Source organism: Hippopotamus amphibius, chromosome 1, assembly GCF_030028045.1.
Source record: "Hippopotamus amphibius kiboko isolate mHipAmp2 chromosome 1, mHipAmp2.hap2, whole genome shotgun sequence".
NCBI classification, from domain to species: domain Eukaryota; kingdom Metazoa; phylum Chordata; class Mammalia; order Artiodactyla; family Hippopotamidae; genus Hippopotamus; species Hippopotamus amphibius.
The window spans coordinates 18,129,853-18,152,623 of NC_080186.1; the positions used below are offsets into that span (position 1 = coordinate 18,129,853).

At 51.6% G+C, this 22,771-nt stretch overlaps 1 protein-coding gene across 6 annotated transcripts in view; it reads right to left on the reverse strand.

Moving 5' to 3' along the window:
• ASAP3 (ArfGAP with SH3 domain, ankyrin repeat and PH domain 3) overlaps positions 1-22,771 on the reverse strand; it is a 47,209-nt gene that overhangs the window by 3,835 nt on the left and 20,603 nt on the right. For 3 of the 6 annotated variants that reach the window (XM_057699633.1, XM_057699637.1, XM_057699652.1), the window contains exons 3-22: positions 19,223-19,295; positions 18,994-19,139; positions 16,619-16,693; positions 15,390-15,439; positions 9,001-9,112; positions 8,684-8,769; positions 8,182-8,257; positions 7,915-8,001; positions 7,628-7,737; positions 5,737-5,806; positions 5,324-5,411; positions 3,960-4,008; positions 3,655-3,845; positions 3,443-3,576; positions 3,050-3,144; positions 2,703-2,880; positions 1,698-1,783; positions 1,422-1,537; positions 752-819; positions 226-661 (exon numbers count right to left, since the gene is read on the reverse strand). In XM_057699633.1, the coding sequence (XP_057555616.1) occupies positions 226-661; positions 752-819; positions 1,422-1,537; positions 1,698-1,783; positions 2,703-2,880; positions 3,050-3,144; positions 3,443-3,576; positions 3,655-3,845; positions 3,960-4,008; positions 5,324-5,411; positions 5,737-5,806; positions 7,628-7,737; positions 7,915-8,001; positions 8,182-8,257; positions 8,684-8,769; positions 9,001-9,112; positions 15,390-15,439; positions 16,619-16,693; positions 18,994-19,139; positions 19,223-19,295 (2,326 nt within the window). Of the gene's footprint in view, positions 1-225; positions 662-751; positions 820-1,421; positions 1,538-1,697; positions 1,784-2,702; positions 2,881-3,049; positions 3,145-3,442; positions 3,846-3,959; positions 4,009-5,323; positions 5,412-5,736; positions 5,807-7,627; positions 7,738-7,914; positions 8,002-8,181; positions 8,258-8,683; positions 8,770-9,000; positions 9,113-15,389; positions 15,440-16,618; positions 16,694-18,993; positions 19,140-19,222; positions 19,296-22,771 lie in introns of those variants that run through there. The other 3 variants (XM_057699662.1, XM_057699644.1, XM_057699672.1) reach the window with 3 other exon arrangements.

Below are 22,771 nucleotides of genomic sequence, written 5' to 3' on the forward strand. Positions count from 1 at the left end.
ACAGACCTGGGTTTGAAGCCCACATCAGGGTCTTAGCTGTGGGATCTTAGGCATCTTATTTAACACCTCTCTTCCTTTACCTGTAAGGGGGAGATGATAACCCCTACCTGACAGGTGACGGTGAGGATGATATGGACTAACACAGCACTCTGAGCTCAGCACTCCAGCACACAGCAGGCCCTCAATGAATGGCATGAGAGCATTTTTCTGGGCAGCCAAACATACCTCCACTGGCATGTCCCGCACGCCCTTGGGCCATGGTCCGAGAAGGGTTTTTGATCGGCAAAGGCGGGGGGCAGTCCTCACTCTGGCTCTGAGAGGCAGCTGGTCCCAGGCTGGTGATGGTCTCGTAGGTCTTGTTGCTGATGCCCAGCCTCCCACTGGTCCAGCGGACCTGGGCTGGGGGCTTCGGTGGGCAGCGCTGCTGGGGCAAAAGTGTGGGAAGGAGGATGGCCTTGGTTCTCCAGCTCAGGCCCGCCCCTCCCCGTATCATGCCCATCTGGGTCTTCCCTTCGGCTGTCTGGAGGCCCGAGAGATGAGGGCTGGGACGCACCTTCTCTTCCTCGTCCTCCTCACTGTCAGAGCCAGGTTCTGTGGAAATCCCCCAGGGGTAGTCCACGTGCAGGGGGAAGGCAAGGGTCCCAGCCTGGGCCTGCTCCAGCTGCCAGAAACAAAGCCTTGGAGGTTCAGAGGGTCAGGGGTTCAGCGGAGAGAAACGGTCAAGGGCTCCCTCTCCTTCCCTAGACCTCACCAGGTCCTCACACTCCTTGTGCTGCTTCTTCCTGGCTATGTCCAGAGCTGTCTCTCCTGCCTCGTTCACTGTGAGGGATAAAGTCAGGGGTCATGGTCTGGGTCAAAGAAGCTTTATAGCTTAGAGGTTAAGAGCCTTCAGAATCAAGATTGTCTGGGTTTGAATCCTGGCTCTGCTACTTCCTGGCTGTGTGACCTTGAACAAGTGACTTAACCTCTCTGGGCCTTAATTTTCTCATCTATAAAATGAGTATGATACTTGTAACTACTGATGAGGTTCTTATGAGGATTAAATGAGTTAATACACATAGTAGAGCATTTGGCACATTACCAGGTACATGTTAAAGAGCAAATCGTAGCTATTACAAGCACCATTATTCAGATTCAGTTAATGTTTATTTGACTAGATACTTTAAGAAACATTATCTTATTTTATCCTTTTAGCAGGTCTGCTAGATCAGTGGTATTATTCCCATTTTACAGATGAAGAAGCTGAGGTTCAAGAGATGAGGAGACAAACCCCAAAGTCACAAAGGTGGTCAGAAGCAAGCCAGGATGAGAACCCAAGTCTGTCTGCAAAGTCCATGCTCTCTGTCTGGCAAGAAGGCAGGAAGTTCCCCACGAGGGGTATCAGGAATGGGAGTCTGATGGAGGAGGTGTCGGGGCCCCACCTGTGCCAACCAAGGCTCTCCCTTTCAGCAGCAGCTTGAGGCAGTCGGGTTGATTGTAGAGAGCAGCGCAGTGCAGGGCGCTGTTCCCGTCAGCAGCCTTGGCATCCAGGTGACCACTGTGGTGGGGGGAACGGGTCAGGTGGAAGGAAGGGAACAGACAGGTGAGGGGGTCAAAGTCTGGGGCAGACGACGCAAAGGAAAGGAGGAAGGAGAGGGGGAGAAGAGGAAGGAAAGCGAAGCATGAGGAGGTGGGCAGGCGGGCAGGGAGGTTCTCACCCATTTTGGATGATGAAATCCACCAGGGGCAGGGAGGCCTGGTTGGCGACTCTGACAGCCAGGTGCAGGGCGAGCTCTCCAGGTGCCTGAACACACATCCACACCTCTGAGTTTCCCCCAGTTCGCTTGCCCCCAATATTACCCTCTTGAACACTCACTGCCCCCTAACACCTCCAGATATAAAGCTGCCAGAACCCCTGAGAGAGGAGACTGAATGGGGAAACCTCATGTTTGGGAGAAGGGTGAAAGACCACTCCTCCACTGCTTCCTTCAGTGGTTCTGCCTCCTCCTCCCGGGTAGAAGGTATTTCCCAAACTTGGTTCCTGGCCTTGGGCTCTTCTCTCTGCTCCTCTCTCTGAGACCTCAAATAACCTCAAGCTTTCAGTTATCACTCTTGTGTAAGCTGTTCCGTCTAAGTGCTGCACCCACCCTGCCCACCAGACAGCCCCACAAAGATATCAGGCAGACAGCTCAAAGACAGTGGCATCCAATCTTTGATGTCCAATCAGTGTCAACTTAATCTTTCAAATGTCTCTGATATCCTTGCCCCCTGGGCTCACGTAATGTTTGTTATGGAATCACCAATGCAGTGGCCTTTCCTGCTCTGATCTGACCCACCCCTACCCATTTCTGTGGTTATTCAAGGAAAAAAAAGATTCTAACATTTATCATGCATATATTACACACCAGGCCCTTTCATACATGACTTAATTCTCACTTCGACCCTGTGGGTGCTATCATTAACTCGTTTTACAGATGAGAAAATGAGACTCAGAGAAGTTAAGTAACCTGCTCAGGATCACACAGCTAGGAAAAGACAGAGCCAGGATTTTGGCTCAGGACTGCCTGACTGAAGTTGTGCTCTCTCCCATTTACCGCTCTGATGGGTGGGGTTTGAGCAGATGTCAGAGGTGAGGCAGGGGGCAGGAACAGCCAGTCCTGGAGGAGGACTGGGGTGTGCTAAGTTTGTCTGGGTTATAAGTGGCCCTTGGAGAGGGTTCTCACCTGTCCCTCAGGCCCAGGCAGTGGCTGTCCAAAGTCCTGCCCATTAGCGAAGGCCTCCAGTACAGACAGGAGGTCCCGGTTACAAATGGCAGTCCAGAGTCTCTGAGGCTCGGGTGTGGACCGTCGGGCAAACCTGTGTTTCACATACTTGGCCACGATATAGTCCCTGCGGGTGCTCCTGCCAAAAATGACAGCGGGATGTCAGCGCAAGGACCACCGTTGAAACCATCCCACGTGGCCTGGACTCTTTCAGGTCTGAGGCTCCCTCTCCCCAGACGTCTTCCTGGGAGCCGGAGAAGCAGAATCCCCCGGCCAGAATCCCCCCCGCCAGCTGAGACTCTCCTTACATGTCGCTCTCAGCTGAGGGTTTAGGGCCGCCGTGAGAGGGCAGCTGGGCTTCCATGACCTCATTGAAGCGCGTGTTTCCGATGTTCAAGGCCAGCTGGGTTCGCGAGAAAGTGGTGGGGGTGAGACCCGGTGGTTAGGACGGCGCCCCCTGGAGCACTAAGCTTCCAGAGGTCCCGCCCTTCAGCCTCCCTCCGGGTCCAGGCCCCGCCCCTAACCATCCTCTTTCTGGCTCGTCTGGGGCCTGCCCCAGCTTGGCCCTGCCTCATCTTGGCCCGGCCCCACCCTGGCCCAGCCCCACCCGACACCACAAGCTCCCGCTGAGCCAGTCGGCACGCCCCGCTCCCTCATCAGACCACGCCCCGAATCCCCCTCTGGCCCCGCCCCGCCCATACCAACAGCTCGGAGGGGCCCAGCAGGTCCAAGGTGAGGGACTGCATGCGTGAGAAGCGCACGCCCAGCTCGCGGTGGACGCCGGAGCACTGGATGCAGGTGAGCACGCCCAGGTTGGTGCTGAGCCAAGTGGGGTCTGCAAAGTAGGGCAGTTCGTGCCTGGAGGCCCGGGCCCCTCCCCTCCGCTCCACCACCCTTCCTCGCCCCGCCGCACCTGCAGCCCCGCAGTCGCAGCATTGGCCGTTCCCGGGCCTGCTCTTGACCTCGGCGATGAGCAGCTTGGTGAGGTCCTGGGGCTCCCCGTCCAGCCCGGCGCCACGCCAGGGCCCTGGGCCACCGCTGGGCTCCCCCAGAAAGGCACTGCTCAAGGCCTCGTCCTTGCTGTTCTGCAGCACTGACACCCACCTGCGGATTGCGCGGGGTGGCGTGGGGATGACACCCGCGGTGGTGGGGTCCTGGTTCAGGTCCAGAGGCTGCTCCCCTGCCCCCACCCCCAGGCTGGCCGTGGGGGGCACTCACGCCTCACACTCATGTTCGTCCTCAGCCTGGAAGTGGTATGTCCTATTGTCTGTGGGGAGAAGAGGGGGTTGTCTGGCCCGCAGAAATCCTGCTTCGCCTTCCTTCCCGCACCCCAACCTCTGGGTCCAGACGGAGCTTTTGTCCCCGTGGGGCCAGGCTGTGCGAAGCTGCGGGAGGGAGGGTGATGACAGTGGCCAGCAGAGGGGGCAGTTTCTCAGAAGTCACCTCCAAAGTAAGATCCCTAGAAGGCTCCGTGTGAAGCCCAGGTCCCAGGGTCAGGCAAGGCCTCCCAGGGCACAGGACCCCACTCAGTTCACAAGCGGAGTACCACCTGAACCTACGGCCACCACCTACTCAACCCCACAGCCGCCCTTCCGGGCTTCCTGCTCCCCATCTCTCCCCCTCTTCCCCAGCCTTCACCAGCTGCCAGAGGTTCTGCTCTAGTCACGCCACTTCCCTGATCCAAGACCTCCCATGGCTCCTTACTGCCAGGAAATAAGGTCCAAAACTTTAAGAGGTATTCCCAGGCCTCATCTCCCACTACTCCTATGTGAACCCCGCACCCTGGCTAACCTGGTGGACCCACTCCTGCCTCCATGCCTTTCATCTCCTGAAACGTCTTCCCCCAGACTCTATGTTCTGTGTCCTTCAAGGCTAAACTCCAATGCTCTCTTCTCCAAGCAGCCTTTCCTGATTCCCCACAGCAGGGTAGGCCTTCCCTCACTCTAATATATTTTTTAAAATTTCATTTATTTATTTATTTTTGGCTGTGCCGCACAGTTTGTGGGATCTTAATTCCCTGAGCAGGACTGAACCCAGGCCCTTAGCAGTGAGAGAACTGAGTCCTACCCACTGGACCGCCAGGGAATTCCCCCCTCGCTCTAATCTCTGATGATGCTATATCTGCACCTCTCTTCTGGACACTCCCCATCATCTTGCAGTCCCGGGTCCCCACCTCACACCCCTGCCAGACAGAGCTCCCTGAGGACCAGGACTAGGTCTTTCTCAGCCTGTGCTGGTCCCCATGTAAAGCCTGTCGCCAAAGGCTCCAAAAGACAAAAACTGAACATTTTTAAAGTGATAATAATTTTGAAAGCCAAATTACCCAATTCCATTTAAATATGCTTTACAGAAGTAATCATATTTAATGTGGGGAGTGGGTACATTTTAATGTTTAATGTGATATGAGGTAAAGCCTCCAAAAAGAGTGTCCAGGGCTTAAGGAATCTTATGCCTGCACTAGCAACTATTTGATAAATACATGTGGAATTGGACACAGGCCCCTAACTGGAACCTCCCAGGAGTTGACAGGTCTCTTACAGAAGCCCTGGGCAGTTGTGGGGTAGGGGGCAGGGACTACTCACGGGTCACCAGGTCGAAGCACTTTTTCTCCTCGGGATTTGGCCTCACTTGGCATGTCAGCAAGGTCAGCTTCACTGGGGGCCGGTTTATCTGCGGAAAGTTGGGGATGCAGGATGTACATGTTACCCTCTGGGCCTCCCAAACCTGTAGGCCTCTGTTTCCTGATCTGTGAAATGGGCATAATCGTGTTCCAGTTTATGTCTCCCCTCTCCCAGAACTTCAGGGATCTGGAGTGTGGACTGAGACCAACTTGGGGGCTTTGGGTCCTACCCTTCCTCCCACAGGGGGTCTCCAGCTCCCTGAATCCAGGTTTGCAGCTGGTCTTAGAGGGAGAGTTTGACATCTGTCTGCTCTGAACACCAGGAGGAGAGGACCCATCATGCCCTCAGACCCTCCCCACCCCTCCCAGCCTCACCGTGCTGTGTGAAATGGTCAGGCAGCCATACTTGACTCCACACTTCCTTTTCTGCCAGACTCTTCGAATTCTAGGGCCCAGAGAGATAGAAGGCTTATACCTAATTCCCCTGTTTCAGTGAACAGAGTCCTGGACCAGGTCTCTGGCTCCACCTGTATGACCTCCAGCCCCTCTTCTTCACCTCTTCCGTCCCCTGACCCTATACCCCTCACTCCTTGGGTTCCCTTCTTATGGAGGAGACACAGCCCTGCACTTAGGAAGCTCCCAGTCAGGCCCTCTCTGGGAATCTTTAGTCTAAAGGGGACCACGTGACCTTGGCCCTCTGAGAGCTTCCAGGCTGATGGAGGAGACAGCTCCCAACCTTAGGGACTTCCTAGTCTCAGAGAAGGAGCAGCTCTTGATTGCAAGAGATGAACTACGGTTAAAGACAAAGCAAGATAAATATTGAGACCCCAAAATAAAATTAGCAAATCCATGGTCAAAGTTATGTAACACTTTTCCTGCAAGAGGTAAATATTGGTTTAACAAATTTATTCTTTTTTGATAAACAGTGATTAGTAAGTAAAAAAAATTAAAAGATCCCATAAAGATCTTTGAATTTCACAGACTGATTTTTTATACACCTGGCAGCAAGGCACAGTCAACACTTTCATTTCCAGGCATATTCAGTATATTGTAGAGGTTAAGAGTGAGGCCATGGAGGGGCTTCCCTGGTGGTGAAGTGGTTAAGAATCCGCCTGCCAATGCAGGGGACACAGGTTCGATTCCTGGGCTGGGAAGAGCCCATATGCCGCAGAGCAGCTAAGCCCATGCACCACAACTACTGAGCCTGTGCTCTAGAGCCCACGAGCCACAACTGCTGAGCCCACACGCTGCAACTACTGAAGCCTGAGTGCCTAGAGCCCGTGCTCCACATTAAGGGAAGCCACCACAATGAGAAATCCGTGCACCGCAACAAAGAGTAGCCCCTGCTCGCCACAACTAGAGAAAGCCTGTGTGTAGCAATGAAGACCCAATGCATCCCAAATTTTAAAAATTAACAAATTAAAAAAAAAAAAAGAGTGAGGCCATGGAGACTGTCTAGGGCATAATAAGGGCTCAAAAAGTGTTTGTTGCTGCTATTCTTCTTTACATTAAGAACAACCAGTGGAAGCAACCTAAATGTCTGTCAGCAGAGGAATGGATAAAGAAGATGTGGTGCATGCATACAATGGACTATTACTCAGCTGTAAAATGAATAGAATGGAATGACACAGTGCTGTTCACAGAGACATGGATGGACCTAGAGACCATCATACAGAGTGAAGTGAGTCAGAAAGAGAAACAAATATCATATAATATTGCTTATATGTGGAATCTAGAAAAATGGTATAGATGAACTTATTCACAAAGCAAACATCGAGACACATAAGTAGAGAACAAACTTATGGATACCAAGGTGGGGGGTGGGATGAACTGGGAGATGGGGATTGACATGTATACAGTACTATGTATAAAATAGATAACTAATGAAAACCTACCCTGTAGCTCAGGGGAACTCTACTCAGTGCCCTGTAAGGAGCTAAATGGGAAGGAAATCTAAAAAAGACGGGATATATGTATACATATAACTGATTCACTTTGCTGTACAGCAGAAGCTAACACAATGGTGTAAAGCAACTATACTCCAGTAAAAAAAAAATTAAAAAACAAACAAACAAACACAGCAACTTTTAGCAGAAGTTCAAGAGCATAGGATTCAGATGCTTTCGCACTGCCGGAGTAGAGGGTCCTGGAACCCTCAGGGTCTACACAAATGATAGGAACAGTCCCTTCAGGCAGCTCCTACCACCCTATCATTTACTGGCTGTGTGGCTTTGGGCAAGTTACTTGAGCTCTCTGAGTCACTTACCCATCACTTTTCTTGTACAGAAATCCCACCTTCTCTGTCCCAAACTGCTTGTTGCCTTGGTGCTGGTGGATGCTGTAACCACCTCCTGAGTTCTTCCGGCTCAGAGTCTCCTGTTCCTCAGACATGCAAAGGAGACCTCAGGGCATGTGGGTGGGAAGAGCCCCGTTCTGCAGAGCTCTCATTCAGGGAGACTTCTCAAGGGGACCCTGTGAGGCCTTTCTTCTCCCCCTCCCTCCAGGGTGGGCCTTGGGGGTGGGCACTCGTTTGGGGATGATTCAGGGGCTGACCTCCCTGCTCTCAAGCTGCAGGGTCCCTCGGAGGGAGTCCCGGAGCTGGGTCAGCTTCTGTAGCTCCTCCTCCTGGGCTTGACGCAGCTATGGGACAAAGGGCAGGACCCTGTCATCGGCCAGTGGATGTGCCAGGTACAGAGCCCAGACCAGAGCAGCAGGGCAGCAGCCTTGCTCTCAGGACTGGAGCCAGCAATTCCACAGCCACAGACTCTCCTGGAAGGACAGGGGACTTGACCACATGCTCAAGGGCGAGGCCTGACTTACTGTGTGTACTGAGGCCGCCAGCTTCTCAATGAAGGGGGACAGGCTCTGAGCAGCCTTCCAGCCATCTTGGAAAAAGCTAAGGGTGTGAGGCCAAACGGGACCAGAGAGAGAGAGATGAAAATGAGAGGTGAAGGTGGGAGAAGGTGCTCTAAAGATCACAGGGCACCTGGGGGCAGTAGAGTGAGACAGCCACCAGCAGGCACTCTGGAGTCAGAGTGTCTGGGTCTAGATCCCACTTAACTGTGTGATCTTAGTAAATCTGAGCCTCTGTTTTCTCATCTATAAAATGGGGATATCAGTAGCTGCTCACAGGGGTGTGTGTAAAGGACTTAGTGCCTGATACATGGTGAACATTCAGTAAAGAGCAGCTGCAACGAGGTACAGACACACACACAAGCCTCAAGGCTCTGCCAGACCCTACGGATGGCCTCGTGCTGGGTTGCCGGAAGGGTTCCGGGGCAAGGGACCGTGGGGGGAGGGATGGGACTGGGGAGAAACCTACTTGTGCTGGGCGTGGAAGAACTTGATGAGGCTCTGCAGGAAATCAGGACCTTGCTTCATCTGGCTCTCCCCGGCTTTGAGCAGGTACTGGCGAGAGGGCAGGGAAAGGTGTGTGACATGAGCAAAGCTGAATCCTGGGGACCAGGGGCTGCTGTCCCCATCCCAGGCTAATCCTTTTGGCCATGAGTGAACCTTGGTGACATCTCAAGGGCCATCTGGCAAGGACCTTGGCTGAGACTGTGACTAGGCCTCTGGAGGTTCAGGGATGCAGAGGGGAAGACACATCCCACCCCACCCTCACCCTGGGGCACCCCTTACCTCACACATGTGCAGCTGGAAGACGCGTCGCTCTCTCTGCGTGTCCTGGGCCACCTCCCCAGCACTCCCTCCTGTCACCCTGGCCCGGTCCCTCTCCTTCTCCAGCCTGGCCCTAGGTCCCAAGGAAAGAGAGGCCTGAACAACTCTCCCTAGCCCCTTGTATGTCCCACCATCCCTACATGCTTCTCTCTGTATAGGCACAAGAGAGTGAGGGGACCCTCCTCTATGCCAGCCGTATGGTAGGGCTGGGGAACAACGGTGAACAAGGCGGATTCAGAGAATCCACAGGCTGTGGGGGAGAAAGACATGAATCAAATCACAGCCACGAAGAGAGAGATGGGAAAGTAAAATGGGGGATCCGACCTCGACCTCGGCCTGCTGCTCAGGAAGTGATGCTGGAGCTGAGATCTGAAGTCTGAGGAAGCTAGGGCTGGGTGGGAGGATCAGACCACGTGACAGCCTGGAAGCAGGAGAGGTCAGTGCTCACAGCAGGGATGGAGAGGGAGGTGGTTCTAGGTGAGGTAAAGAGCGGCCAGACCATGCAGGGCCTAATTCAGATCATGTTCAGGTTCTTGGTCGTTATCCCAAGAGCAATGAGAAGGAGTTGAAGATTTCTATGCAGGGAGGGGATGGGCTCCGATAGGCCCAGGTGGGATTTGGGGTGATCAGTTCTGATTTTGCTGGAAGGGATTTAGGACCATGTGGGTTAGAAGACCACAAGGTGACTTCATTCTTCTCAGTCATGGAGCTTCCCATTGAAAGCTTAGAAAACCTTGATTCTTTTCTTCGTGAAAAGAAAAAAGCAGAAAAGTTGAAAACAGAAAGCACTTCCTACTCTGTAGCTAACAATAACCTGGGCCTTCCCCTGCTGATCTCAGGGTTGGTGGTTTCCCCTGTGCAAATGGTTTCCTGGAAATTCCACACCCATCAGACCACCCACTCCCAGCCAGGAGAGTATTCCTACATCTGGGGCTGGGTGCATGAGACCATGAATCTCATGTAAAGGAGACAGCTTGCGTAACAGTTTTGCTCCCAACTGGGTGCCAGCCCTGAGCAAAGAAAACAGATGTAGGATAACCTTATATCTGTACTACTTCCCTGCTCTGAGCCTCAGTCTCCTCATCTGGAAAATGGGAATCTTTATCTGTACCCAGATGAGACAAAGTACGCGAAAGACTTAGCACACAGAAGACACTACAGCTATAATACTATAGGCCCCTTTAGGCTTCAGTTTTCCCACTGTAAATTGAGGAAGCAATGGCCTAGACTGAGTTCTCAGGCTCCTTCTGGCTCTAAAGTTCTAAGTCTTACTGACGTCAGACCTCTGGAATGGTGTTTATTTGCAGAATCTGTCCCTGGAGACCTGGAGAGCAGTTTCTCAACCTTGGAACTACAGACATTTTGACTAGATAATTCTTTGACGTGGGGGCTGTTCTGTGAATATAGGCTGTTTAGCAGCATCCCTGACCTCTACCCACTAGATGCCAGTAGCGTCTCCCCTGCTGTGACGACTAGAAATGTCTCCTGGGGATAAGGGTGGGAGTGCAAAATCACCCCGGGTGAAAACCGCTGCTTTTTTTTTTTTTTTCCTGTGGTTTTGTTTTTAATTTTCTTAGAAGTGGTTACTCTTCATTTCCCTAAAGGTTTATGATACCGCAAGAGGGAGTCTGTAGCAGGGGAGTAGAGGTGGGTGAGGACTGACCCTGTGAACAGGCCTGCGGGTCAGGGCAGATGCTTTTTTGGGCTCTGAAGATGCGCAGCAGAGAGAGAAGTGATGTCCGGGCCTGAGCAACAATGAGCCTGGCAGCTCGCTAAGGCGGGGGGGAGACTGAGGGGGCAGAGCAACTGTGAGAGGGCAAGGAGAGCTCCCATCTACATTGCTACCGTATCTGTAAATAGTGAGAGGGACTTCCCTGGTGCTCCAGGCTTAACAGACTGTGCTTCCAACGCAGGGAGGATGGGTTCGATCCCTGGTGGGGGAACTAAGATTCTGCATGTTGTGTGGCCTGGCCCCCCCCAAATAAAAAATAAGTAAGTAAACAAATAAATAGGGAGAAGTGAAAAATAAGCTAAATATTTATCAACAGGAAGTGGTTAAATAAATTATGCTATGTCCACATATAGGAATACTATGCAGCTGTTAAAAAGGATGGGGAAAATCTATATATACTGATATGGAAAGAAGTCTGCTCCAGAGTAAATGGACAAAAAGGGAGCCACAGTAGAGTACAGTGGCTAGAAATGTGGATTCTGGGTTTGAATGGCAGCTCCCTCGCTTACTTCACCTTTATAAATCATTGTAAGCTTCAGTTTCCCCATTTCAAAAATGAGCCTAATGCTGCCTAGTTCTCAGACGATCTAGTGCATTGGAAACATTTAGTACAGTCCCTGGTGTATGGTAAGCCCTCAATAAATGACAGGATTATGATGATACTAACGATACTGATTATTATAGTAATAACTTGATCCCTTTAGATAATATTTATTTATTTATTTACTTACTTACTTATTTATGGCTGAGCCTCATGGCTGTGGGATCCTAGTTCCCCAACCAGGGATCAAAGCTGGGCCCCCGGCAGTGAAAGCACCAAGTCCTAACCACTGGACCGCCAGGGAATTTCCTAATTTTTTAGTATAGGGTACTTCCTATTTATTTAATATTTTTTATGCAAGGTCCAGTGGAGACTAAAGGACAGAAACTACTTAGCTCAGGATGAAGATAAGCTGCGAAGTACGATACACGACTTTGTGAATTACCATAGCTCTGTCCCTCAGCCTCAGCTTTGGTAATTTATAGGGATTTCCCTACAGAGTCTGAAATAGTCACCTGAGATGACCTGATACATCTCAAACTAACAGCTGGGAGTGTTTTTATTCCACTGCACACATCCCCACCCAGAAAACTGCAAATCCCATTCCCTCCCTGTCTTCAAAGGACCACCAATGTTTCATAAACATTTCAAATGTTAGGAATATTTTTATTTCCTTTGAATGGAGCTACAGCTGGAGTGAAAAGTGCTGAACTGGAGAAGGCGACCACAGCCACAGTCTAACATTATTCAGGGGATGAGGAACAGGTACCAGTGGAGTGAGGAGGGTGGCGGGGAGGGACATGGGAGAGGAAAGAAATCAAAACGAATCATGCATCTGCCAACCTGACACCTTGAACCACCTCTCCTGTGATGCCTTTTCCAACGACCCTTCCCTCCACCCCAGCTGCCTGCCTGTTCTGCCACCTCCATGCCGATGCCATCGTCACAGCACTGTCACTTTGTATTTTCATTATTTTGAGACCCATCTCTCTTCTTGCTTACAAACCAGTGGGATGCACTAAGGCAGGGATTGTGGTGATATTTTTTCCCTCACTACTTACCTAGAAATTGGGGATTATAGCACCTTTCCCTTCCAAGAATAACTGATGACAGAGGTAAAGAGCTTATCAGAGCAGCTGGTACAAAGGAAGCTCTTAAGTAAGTATACGTATTAGCTGCTATTATTAATAATCATCTTTAAGTGCTAATTACGTGCTGAATGCTCTGCTGGACCCTTCACACACTAAAGCAAGAACCCTGTGAGGCAGGAATTGTTACTCCATTTTACGGACGAGGAGCCTGAGGCTAAAAGCCACACAGCTGCTAAGCTCTAGAGCCAGGATCTGAACCCAAGTCTGCCTGATGCTAGAGCCTTAGGGATGGCACTGGTAACCAACACTGCTGAGATTCGTTCCATCTCTCCTTCGCGGCCTGATTCCCCCAGCTGCTGACAGTCACAGTGTCCTTTCCGATAGATCACGGTCAGGGACTATTTTCCAGAAGAGGAAGCTGAGATCCAGAGAAGCGAGGTCATTGCTCAAGATCCCAGGATGGTCAGGGAAATGTTAGGAGGAGAGGTCTGGGCTTCTGCCTCTCAACCCCTTGCTGCTGTGTTATTCTGGTCCCAGCTCTGGCTCAGAAAGATGGCCAATAAGTACGTGTGGAACTGCAGTGCCAGGTGCTGTATATGCACTGCACTGATTTCATCTCCACATCAACCCTTTGTCGGCCCCATTTTTCAGATGAGGAAACAGCCCTGAAAATGGAACAGCCTAGATAACCGTGTACCCTGCACAGGGCCTGGGATGCCTTTCTTAGCAGCCCCAGGTGGAGAGGGGAACCTCCTATAGGAACAACCAGGCAGTGAGAATCCTGGTGGTATTCAAAAGACGCTATCAGGGCCCTGGGCCCTTGCAACTGCTGCCCAAACTGTTTTGGTAAGAATGAGGTGGAATTTCACAGCAATTCACGGCTCGCTAATATCTAGCTGTACCTGGAGCCCTCATCAAAGGAATGTACACAAACACCTGTGCCAGGACATGTAGCTCGACCTATGTAATATGAGCAGGAGCCAGGAGAGCACGTGGTGTAGCAGGAAGAAGGCCAGACTCAGAAGTCCTGGGTTCTAGCCCAGGCCCTGTCAATAACCCATTGCATAACCTCAGCCAAGCCCCTTTTCCCATCATTACACAGAGTCTTTTCTTTAAACGAAACCTCACAGGCAAAATCAATATATCAATCTGGTAAAAGCAGAGCTGCTTGGGGAAGGTCAGCAAGGTAGGGCTTATCCCTTCTATTTAGTAGATGATGCCCTAAAAGGCTAAGGGCTTAGTCGAGGTAACTCAGGAAGATGAAGGCCATGTGATCACACATCAGATCATAAAGAGAAAGATCGCCTGCCTGCGGGTCCACACCCCTCCCTGGGCCTCTGACGAGAAGAGATGGTCACCCCCATCATAGCTCCCACACCCTTCACCACAAGATCTACACCCACAGCAGCAGTGTAGACGGAGATCCTCGTGGGGGAAGGAGTTTGAGTCTCCTTCAGACTCGGAGAGGTCCCCATGGTGCTGGGAGCTTGAAGATCAATAAAACTCCAGGATCTACTTCTTGGAATGATTCTACAGAAATAATTATGGGTGGGAGCAAGGATTTAGTTCCAAGGATGCTTCCCCAACAACAGGGGCAGATTAAATACATCGTGGATGGTGCATATGTTGACACGCAGTGCAGCCATTCAAGTGACGTTGTGTAAAAATATATAATGATGTAGAAGGATGGTCACGATGTATTTTTAAGAAAAACAAAACAAAACAAACAACCCCCCCCAAAACAACCCAGTATGATTATGATGATCTCGGTTTTGTAAAAATATTTCTTCATATATAGAAAAATGACTAGAAAGATGTTGATACTTTAGGCTTGGAAATAAAGGATCTTCCTCTTGGTTTTCGGTAGTTTCCCGTTTGCCCTGCCGCTACTTTTTTTTTTCTGCCATGTCATGCAGCTTGTGGGATCTTAGTTCCCCAATCAGGGACTGAACTTGGGTCACAGCAGCGAAAGCGCTGAATCCTAACCACAGGACTGCCAGGGAACTCTTCCCCACCCCTCCGCTTTTTTAAAGTGATAAAATTACAGTGCTACACACACTGTGCAAAAAACAATTCTAACCATAGAGAGGTATTAGATCTTCCCCCACATGACCCTAATCTTCTCCTAAGGATAATGAAAATTTTTTCCTCTTCTACTTCTCCATATTTTCTAAGTTATTCATAATGAACACATATTGCTTTTGCAAAATGCAAGAGAAACCAAACTTTTACAGAGAAGAGCAAACAGTGCGCTGAGGTACCTTGGGCCCAGCTGGGTCCTGGCAGAGAGCTGGGGCTGGGACCTGGACAGAGATGTGCAGGCAGAGCCCGAGGAGTCCCTGCTCAGGGGGAGTTGGTTACTGGGCACCTGGGACTCCTTCTGTCGCCCTAATGTCCCAGTAGCTAGTGAGAAATCTGTGGGATTGTGTGCTGCACACAAGAGGGCTGGGCATGGCCTTTCCTCCTCTGTGTCCAGCTAAATGTTTATAGATACTGCCTGGTGTTGCAGAAATGGGATCAACGAACGTGAATCCCAGCTCTGCCTCTGCCTTGCTGTATGGCCTTGGGCAAGTGACTTAACCTCTCTGCACCTCAAATTCCTCCTCTGATAACTAGGATACTAGCATCTCCCTCACAGGGCTGGGTGACTGTGGGGATGGACATCTGGCACATGGAGTGTCCAGTAGATGGACGTTCCTTTCCATCTCTCTGTCCACATCTGGCACCACTGAGCAGATGGTCTCTGAGAGCAGCATCTTGGGGTCCCTTCATGATAGCTCCCCTTTGGTCATCTCATGGTCCAGCCCCCAGACTCCCATCAGGCCTGGGCATAAGCCACTCCCCATAAACATCTCTAGAGAGCGAGGTGCCATGTGCTTCTGGGTGACATGTCCTGGCGGCACTTAGGTTCTTCCCTGTATCCAGCCTCCTGCTGCAACAGAAGCGTTGCTCTCCTGGGCAAACCACCCCGGCCACAGCCACTTACATTTTGGCTTCATAGTCCTTCCATGCCTTCTCCAGCTGCTTTTTGGAATCCTGTAGTTCAGAAAAAACAATTTGCCCAAAGGGGCTCTTGGGGTCTGGAATCGACAGTACACTTTGCTACCATTAGGGGGACCCTGCACTGGCATGCTCCCCTGTGCTGCTTGGAGCCACACTCCAACCAGCCCCTGCCCACACGGCCCTACCTGCAAACCTGACCCCCCCAAATAGACCCACCTACCCCATCTCTCAGAGCTGAGCCCCTCCTCCCAACTGACTTCTTCCCACAGTTGCCAGTGGTCAGTCTGAATTGGTAGGCTCAGGCCTAGGGGACTGGGGAGATTTTGGGAGTCGGCCCCGAGTCCCACCCCCCTAAGAAGATGGAGATCACCATGAGGAAGAGGATGGAGGATAAAGGACAGAATCCTCCCCTAACTTTATCCCACTGTTTTCTCCTGCCTGGTACTAGCCTATCCTTTCAACAGGAAGGTACAGGTGGAGGGACAAATGCACAGAGAGGCTAAGAAGTCTACCCAAGGCCACACAGCAAGCCAGAGAGACCTGGCTGATCCCTGGCCCAGTCTGCCTGGGCCTCATCCAGCAGGCGGCTCACACCCTTCAGAACAGCCCTGACTTCCAAGGTGCCCGAGTCCGCCAGGCGAAAAAGCTGCTGGTCTGGTTTGGGTGGTTTCCGGGACAAGGAGGAAAGCTTCTGCGAAGAGAACAGCACCTCCCCTGGGCCTTCTGGGGCACACTTCCCAGGGAGATCATTCTGTCACGTTCTTTGAGCTCTACTTTGCCTGGAGCCAGGAGCTGGCTGGTGCAGAGAGCAGCCAAGTCTGAGGGTCAGGAGCCCTGACTCTCACACTGGCTCCTCCACTGACTAGTTGTGTAAACTGTAAGCAGGTACCAAACTCCCTGAGCCTCAGTTTCCTCAACTGCAAAGTGGGGGTGACAGCCCCTACAGAACACACCTCATGGGGCTGTTGTAAGATTACACAAGCTATTATTTCACATAAGGGCCCAGGCCGGTCAGCCATCCTAGGCTCCCCCCAGGGCCAGGTCCTCCTGTCAGTAACATGGCGTCAGCACAGCCACCGTGACAGCCTCGCTTGGCCTCCATCCTCAGCCCAGCCCTGCCTCCCCTGTGGTCTCCTGCCCGCCCCTTTCTCACTCCATCCCACCACCTCTGGGCACGCCCCCCCCCACCCTGCTCCCCACTTGGAAACTCACCTGTCGCCCGTCCCTCAGCTGCCCCTTCAACAGACTGTCCAGGGGGAAAGAGACAATGTTGTTCAGGTTTTGAACCTAGGAAAAGCAGAGACCCCCCCCATACCCCACCTTGGGTGACCGTCCATCCAGCCCCCAAGGGGCTCAGGGTACAGCGAAGCATCATGAGGCCCAGGACAGCACTGGGGTAAAGGAGGCAGGGAAGAGAAAGACAAGACGGTGGACAAGTACAAGGGGTGGCAGGGGTGGCCTCCTGTGAAAGCTCTTCCCCTCCCCTGACTAAACAGCCTCATCAGCTCACTGCTCACTCCATGGCATCCCCGATCAGCCTGCCTCTGTCCCTCTGCCAGAGGGATACCCTCACCTCTCCTCTCTGACTCTCTGAGGTCCACCTGTAGTGCCTACCTGTCTGGCTAGTTCCTCGACTCCCTTTATAATGTGGGGAACCCGTTCCCTATGGTCACATGGGGGGAACACAGGAGTCAGAGCCGACCAGAGTGCCCCATCCTTGGCTACTGTGATTGGATCAGAAACAGGCACGTGACCCAAGCCAGCCAATCAGGATACTTTCTGGGACTTTTCTGCCAAAGTCATGGGAGAAAGTCTGTCTTTCTCCTGTAAGGTGTGAAACTGGGCCTGCTGAGGGCCATCCTGCCCACTGAGCAGAGACAGAGAGAAACTCTGCAAGGGAAAGAGAAAGAGCATAAAACCGGCTGCACATCTGGGCTTCCCATTACAGGGGCCCGTGAACTCTCTTTTTAAAAATTAACCTAGCTTGAGTTGAATTTCTGTCGTCTGGCAACTCAAGACAGCCTATGTAATAGTTCAGCCCACCTTTCAAGGTACAGCTTAGGTCTCCCCTCCTCTTGGAAGCCTTCCTGACTACTTCTTCCTGTGGCCTATGCTGACCTCCCCTTTTCTGAGCCATGGCAGCACTAGGCCTTTGATCCAAGCCGCTGGGTCCTTGAGTTTGTGCCACACTGCTGGCCTTGCTTGGTGTCATCTCATATGTCAGTTCCTGTCTCCTTGACTAGGCTGTGGCTCTCCAAGGCAGAGCCTGGCTCTTCCCTTTGTCATCCGTCCCTGGTACAGCGCCCACTACCAAGGAGACCCTCAGCAAACACTAGTTTGACCGAAACAAGGGGAGGAGAGGTAAAGACAAAGGAGGTCACTGATTCAGTTGAACCCAAACACTGTTAAAGGCTTTTATATGCAGGACAGGTTTTGAGGCAGTGCCACACAAAGAGATAAAAGGATGACAGATTGGCAATATGAGCTAGCTTTTACTGAGCGCTCACCTTGGAGCTGGTACTTAACTTGTGAGATCCTCATCACCACTCTGTGAGGTGGGGACCACTTTATCCCCATTTTACAGATGAGGTGCGGGCAGACTGAGTGACTTGCCCAGGGTCATACACTTAGTGAGCAGCAAAGCAGGGATTCAAAGCCTGAATCTAAGCCTGAGGTCTGGGTGCTTAATTACTAAGCAAACTGCCTCACAGAGATGATGTGGTCCCTGCCAGCCAGGGAGGGCCCTGGATGGGACTTGAGCCACAAAAGGCGGGCCAAAAGCTAGGGAGCCTGGGGAGAGAGAAGCTTTCCTGGGAGGTGGTACAGCCAGGCTTGTGCTCCGATGCTGGGTTTAAATCCAGCTGTGTGACCTTGGGCAAGGTGCTTAACCTCGTGTCCTAGTTTCCTAGTCTCTACAGTGGGGACAATAGTAAAACCAAGCCCGCAGAGCTGTTCTCCAGGATGAAGTGTTCATACACGTGAAGCACTGAGAACTGTGCCTGCACCCGGAAACAGCTCGTGTTTTGGGGTGGCCTCAAGGCAGGGACTCAGAGGACGGGGAGGAGGCCATCTCAGGAAGGAACCTGAGGCCCCTGGGTCACATGCAGGAGCTGAGAGGCTTGCTGCGGCGAGGCACGTTCTCGGCTTTGAGGATAAAGCAGGTACAGTTGGGAAAGCAGCGGACAAAGAGGGCGAAGGAGGTACGGTGGTGCAAAGGCAGGAATCAGAGCCTGCCCTCTGCTCTCCCACACCTCCTCCAGGGAGCCGTCCCTCGCGTGGGGCTCTTCCCCGCTGTGAGACCCCCTCTGCTCCTGGGTGCTCACCAAGAGGAGAAGGAGGAGGGCAGGGAGGGAGAGAGAGAGGGGAGAGGAGACCCGACAAGAAGTCAGAGATGAAGAAGAATGCAAGTGGGAGATCAGAACTGGAAAGGGATCTCAGGTTATGGGTCAGAGGTCAAGGCGGGGAGACTAGAGAGAAACCTGAAAGAAGGGTGGAAACCAACCCTTCCCCAGTCAGGTTTTTAAGTCATTGATTAGGTTTGCCCTGAGACTGGGCTGAGGCTGAGTGAGAGAGGAGCGGGGCCTCACCAGGTTCTTGAAGAGTGCGGCCACCTCGCGGGTGAACACGGCCAAGTTCAGGAAGCCGGTGGACAGCTCGTGACTGTTTTGGGACAGGTGGCTGTTGCCCAAGGACTCCACGGCCTCTCGGTACTGCTCCTCGTTCTCCACGTGGCCTGGGGAGTGGGGAGGAGCAGCGTCAGCTCCAGGCTGGAGCTGGGGCTGCCTGGCTGGTTTGGCACCGAGCAGGCTCACTCACCGAGGCCAGAGCTGTGGATTGCCCGCACGGCCTTCTTTATTCTCTGCAGGATGGCCTGGTCCCCTTCCAGCATCTGGAAACGAATGTGGACAGAGGTTCAGGGATGCTCAGCTGGGAGGGGTGCCTGTTTCTGCGATCCCACCCTCCAAACACACACGTAGTTCACTCCCTAGGGTCCCCCCTGCACCCCCACCACACATAAACAGACCACCTTCCCCCACCCAGACCACACGGGAAGCCACAGACCAGTCATACCACTCCAGGAAGACCAGGCTTTTCTCCTCATGAAGGACAGGTAGACATAGTGATTCCAAAGCACATGGCGCAGTGGGGTATATCAGGCTGGGTTTGAATCTCAGCTCTGGGACTAACTAGTGTATCAACCTAGATAAATCTGTTTGCCTCTCTGAGCCTAGCGTGCCTCGTCTGCAAAATGAGGATGACACTACGGAGTTGCTGAGAGAAGGAATGATTTGATGAACACATATGCAACGCTTAGCAAAATACCAGAGGAAAGAATGTGGACATCTCTATACTCTCAAAAGATACAGATGGGGGAAGACTTGTTCCCCAAACCCCAGGCTCAGCAAGCAGCCATGTGAGGACAAGGAGGAAGAGGCCTGGACACCATTGGTGGGCGGTGAGATGAGGAGGGTAGAGGGGGACACTCAGCCCCCCTCCAGAGAGAACTGGTGGGACAATATCAGGCAACCCCAAAGTCCAGGGGTTGCAGAACAAACAGCAGACTGCAGGGAAGCCAGAAGATGTGACGGAGAGAAGCAGGGGTCACATGCCCCAGGGGGCTCAGCCCTGATGGAAACCTCCCAGACACACTCCTCTTTCAGTGGGGTTGGGAAGCTGTCAACCTCATGAAACCTTCATGAAATGCATAGTTAAGTGGGAAATTCTAGAATAAGGGCTGCCAAGGGCCAAAGAGCCACAGATGAGGAAACTGAGGCCAAGAGATGCGAGGATCTTGCCTAGAGCCAAACAGTGGGGCAACAGCAGAGCTGGGCTCCCAAGGGGTGACCTGGTACAGCACTCCATCCACACACGATGGCTCCACCCGGACCCCAGCCCCACCTGTTTTGTTCAGTGACTATAACAGGATCAAAATTTGATCTCCAGGGACTTTCCTGGTGGCGCAGTGGTTAAGAATCCACCTGCCCAGCCTGTATCTCCCTGCCCTCCACTCAGGGCAGCAGGAGGGCTACACCCAGTGGCTTCTGCTCTCGTATCCCCTTGCAGAAGCTGGTCCAGTGACAACAGGTGGTTCAGGGAAGTGCCTTCTATACCTACTGATGACACCAGCAGGGACTGAGTTGGGGAAACTTACACAACAGACATTTGTCTCTTACCGTGCTAGAGGCTGAAAATCCGAGATCAAGTTCCTAGGGATTTGATACGGGGGAGGGGATGGGTATGGTTGTAAAGGAGTAACATGAGGGGGTCTTGTGATGGTACAGTTTAGTATTTAGATTGTGGTGGTTACACAAAGCTTACACATGTGATAAAATTGCATAGAGCTACACACACACAGAAGTGCGTGAATAACTGGTGAAATCTGAATTAATTCTATGGATTATATCAATGTCAACTTCTTGTTTTTCATATTGTACTATAGTTGTGTGAGGTGTTAGTGTTGAGGGAGGCTGAGGGAAGGATGCACAGGACTTCTCTGTACATTTCTCTACAAGCGCCTATGAATGTACCATCACTTCAAAATAAAAAGTTGGAAAAAAAAAAAAAAAAGAATCCACCTGCCAATGCAGGGGAAACAGATTCGATCCCTGGCCTGGGAAGATTCCACATGCCACAGAGCAACTAAACCCATGTGCCACAACTACTGAAGCCCGCTTGCCTAGAGCCTGTGCTCTGCAACACGAGAAGCCACCACAATGAGAAGCCCGTGCGCCACAATGAAGAGCAGCCCCCACTTGCTGCAACTAGAGAAAGCCTGCAGCAATAAAGACCCAACACAGCCAAAACAATAAAAAATAAAATAAAATAAAAAATTTGATCTCCAAAGAGTTACATCAACGTGACAAGAGTTAGCCAACAAATTTGGAATGGTATCTGCAAAGATGCTAAACAAAACTCACAGGAGGACAAGCCCAGGGCAGACCTTGGAGGCAATGTGGAGTGTCCTCGGAAGCCTTGGGCATGTGGGAAGCCTCTGGAGGGAGAGGGGTCTGGTTTTGAAGCACAGTTCCACTGCCCAGATGCTGTGTGACTTTGGGCAAGTTGCCTATTCTTTCTGCGCTCCCTGATGAGCTGTCTACAAAATAAGGCAACTAATGCCTACCTACCTCTCGGGGTTCTTACGAGGACTGTATGCATGAGGTGATGCACACAAGGGGTTTAGTTTGGTGCTGAGCACAGAGTGTGTCCTCAGTGAACAGCACCTCTGATGGTCAGCAGTTGCTCCTGATGCCAGACAAGTACCCGTCAAATTCTGGGTACGTTTCCTCCAGGGAAGAGAAACCTGACAGTCACTTCCCTGAGTATGACGTTGAGATACTTTCATGTTTGGGACCAGTAGAAGCCTATCTCAGGGCTGAAGGAAGAAAGTTGAGGAATTAGGGAGATTGGGGAGAGGAGCCATAACTGACTCAGCTGAAGAACTAAGACACTTCTACCCGAGCGATAAAAGACAAGAGGAGAGAACACGGACATGTCTCTAGTTCCCAAAGACTTAGACAGGGAAACGTGTGTTCGCCAAAGCCTTGGTTCCTACCTTGAAACTTGAAAAGGGAAAGATAAGAGCTGATTAATTTAAGGAACTAGGACTTCACTCCAAAAGATACTGCAGGTTAAAGATATGAACAAATTCCAAAGAGATTTAGAAAACTCCCTAGAAGGCAGATATGTGCCTAGCATACAAAAGGTGCTCAATAATTGTTTACCTAAATGAATGATGGTTTGCAAAGCCCTGGGACACAGACCTGAGAGGTCTATGTCTGTGCTCTAGATACCCTTTGGGGAGTCTTCCTATCCTATGGCACCCATTCTCTTAAAACCCCTCTACAGTTGGGCCCTTGCTGCCTTGTTTGTCTGAGCCAGACTTAACTGGACCAGGGTGGACACTTGACCTAACCCGGGCCAATCAGATTCTCTTTCCACAGAATTTGGAATCAGGCTCTGGAAAGTTAGCTAAATGACTGGACGTGTTTAAGCTCGGACACCTTTCCCATCATGTGCTAAGAAAAGAACAAAGTAGATGTGTAGAAAGAAGCAAAGGAGACCCAGGCTGCCACAGAGAGGCACAAGAGAAGAACTGCCCTGGTTTCTGGCAACTTTCCAGATCCTTCACCCTCCGAGGCCCTTCCATACTTCCTGTCCTTGGGTCTCCGTGAAATACCCCAGAATCTACCAAACAAATTCCCTTTAGTGCTTAAGCTAGTTTGAGAGGCTCTCTCTTCTCCGCAGTGCAGCAGAGCCTGCTGGCTGGCCCCCAATCCATTCTCTCTTCCTCCTCAGCAATTAGAATCCTGACTTTTCAGATGGCCGCTTGGGCACTCACAATAAAGACGACATATCCCAGCCTAC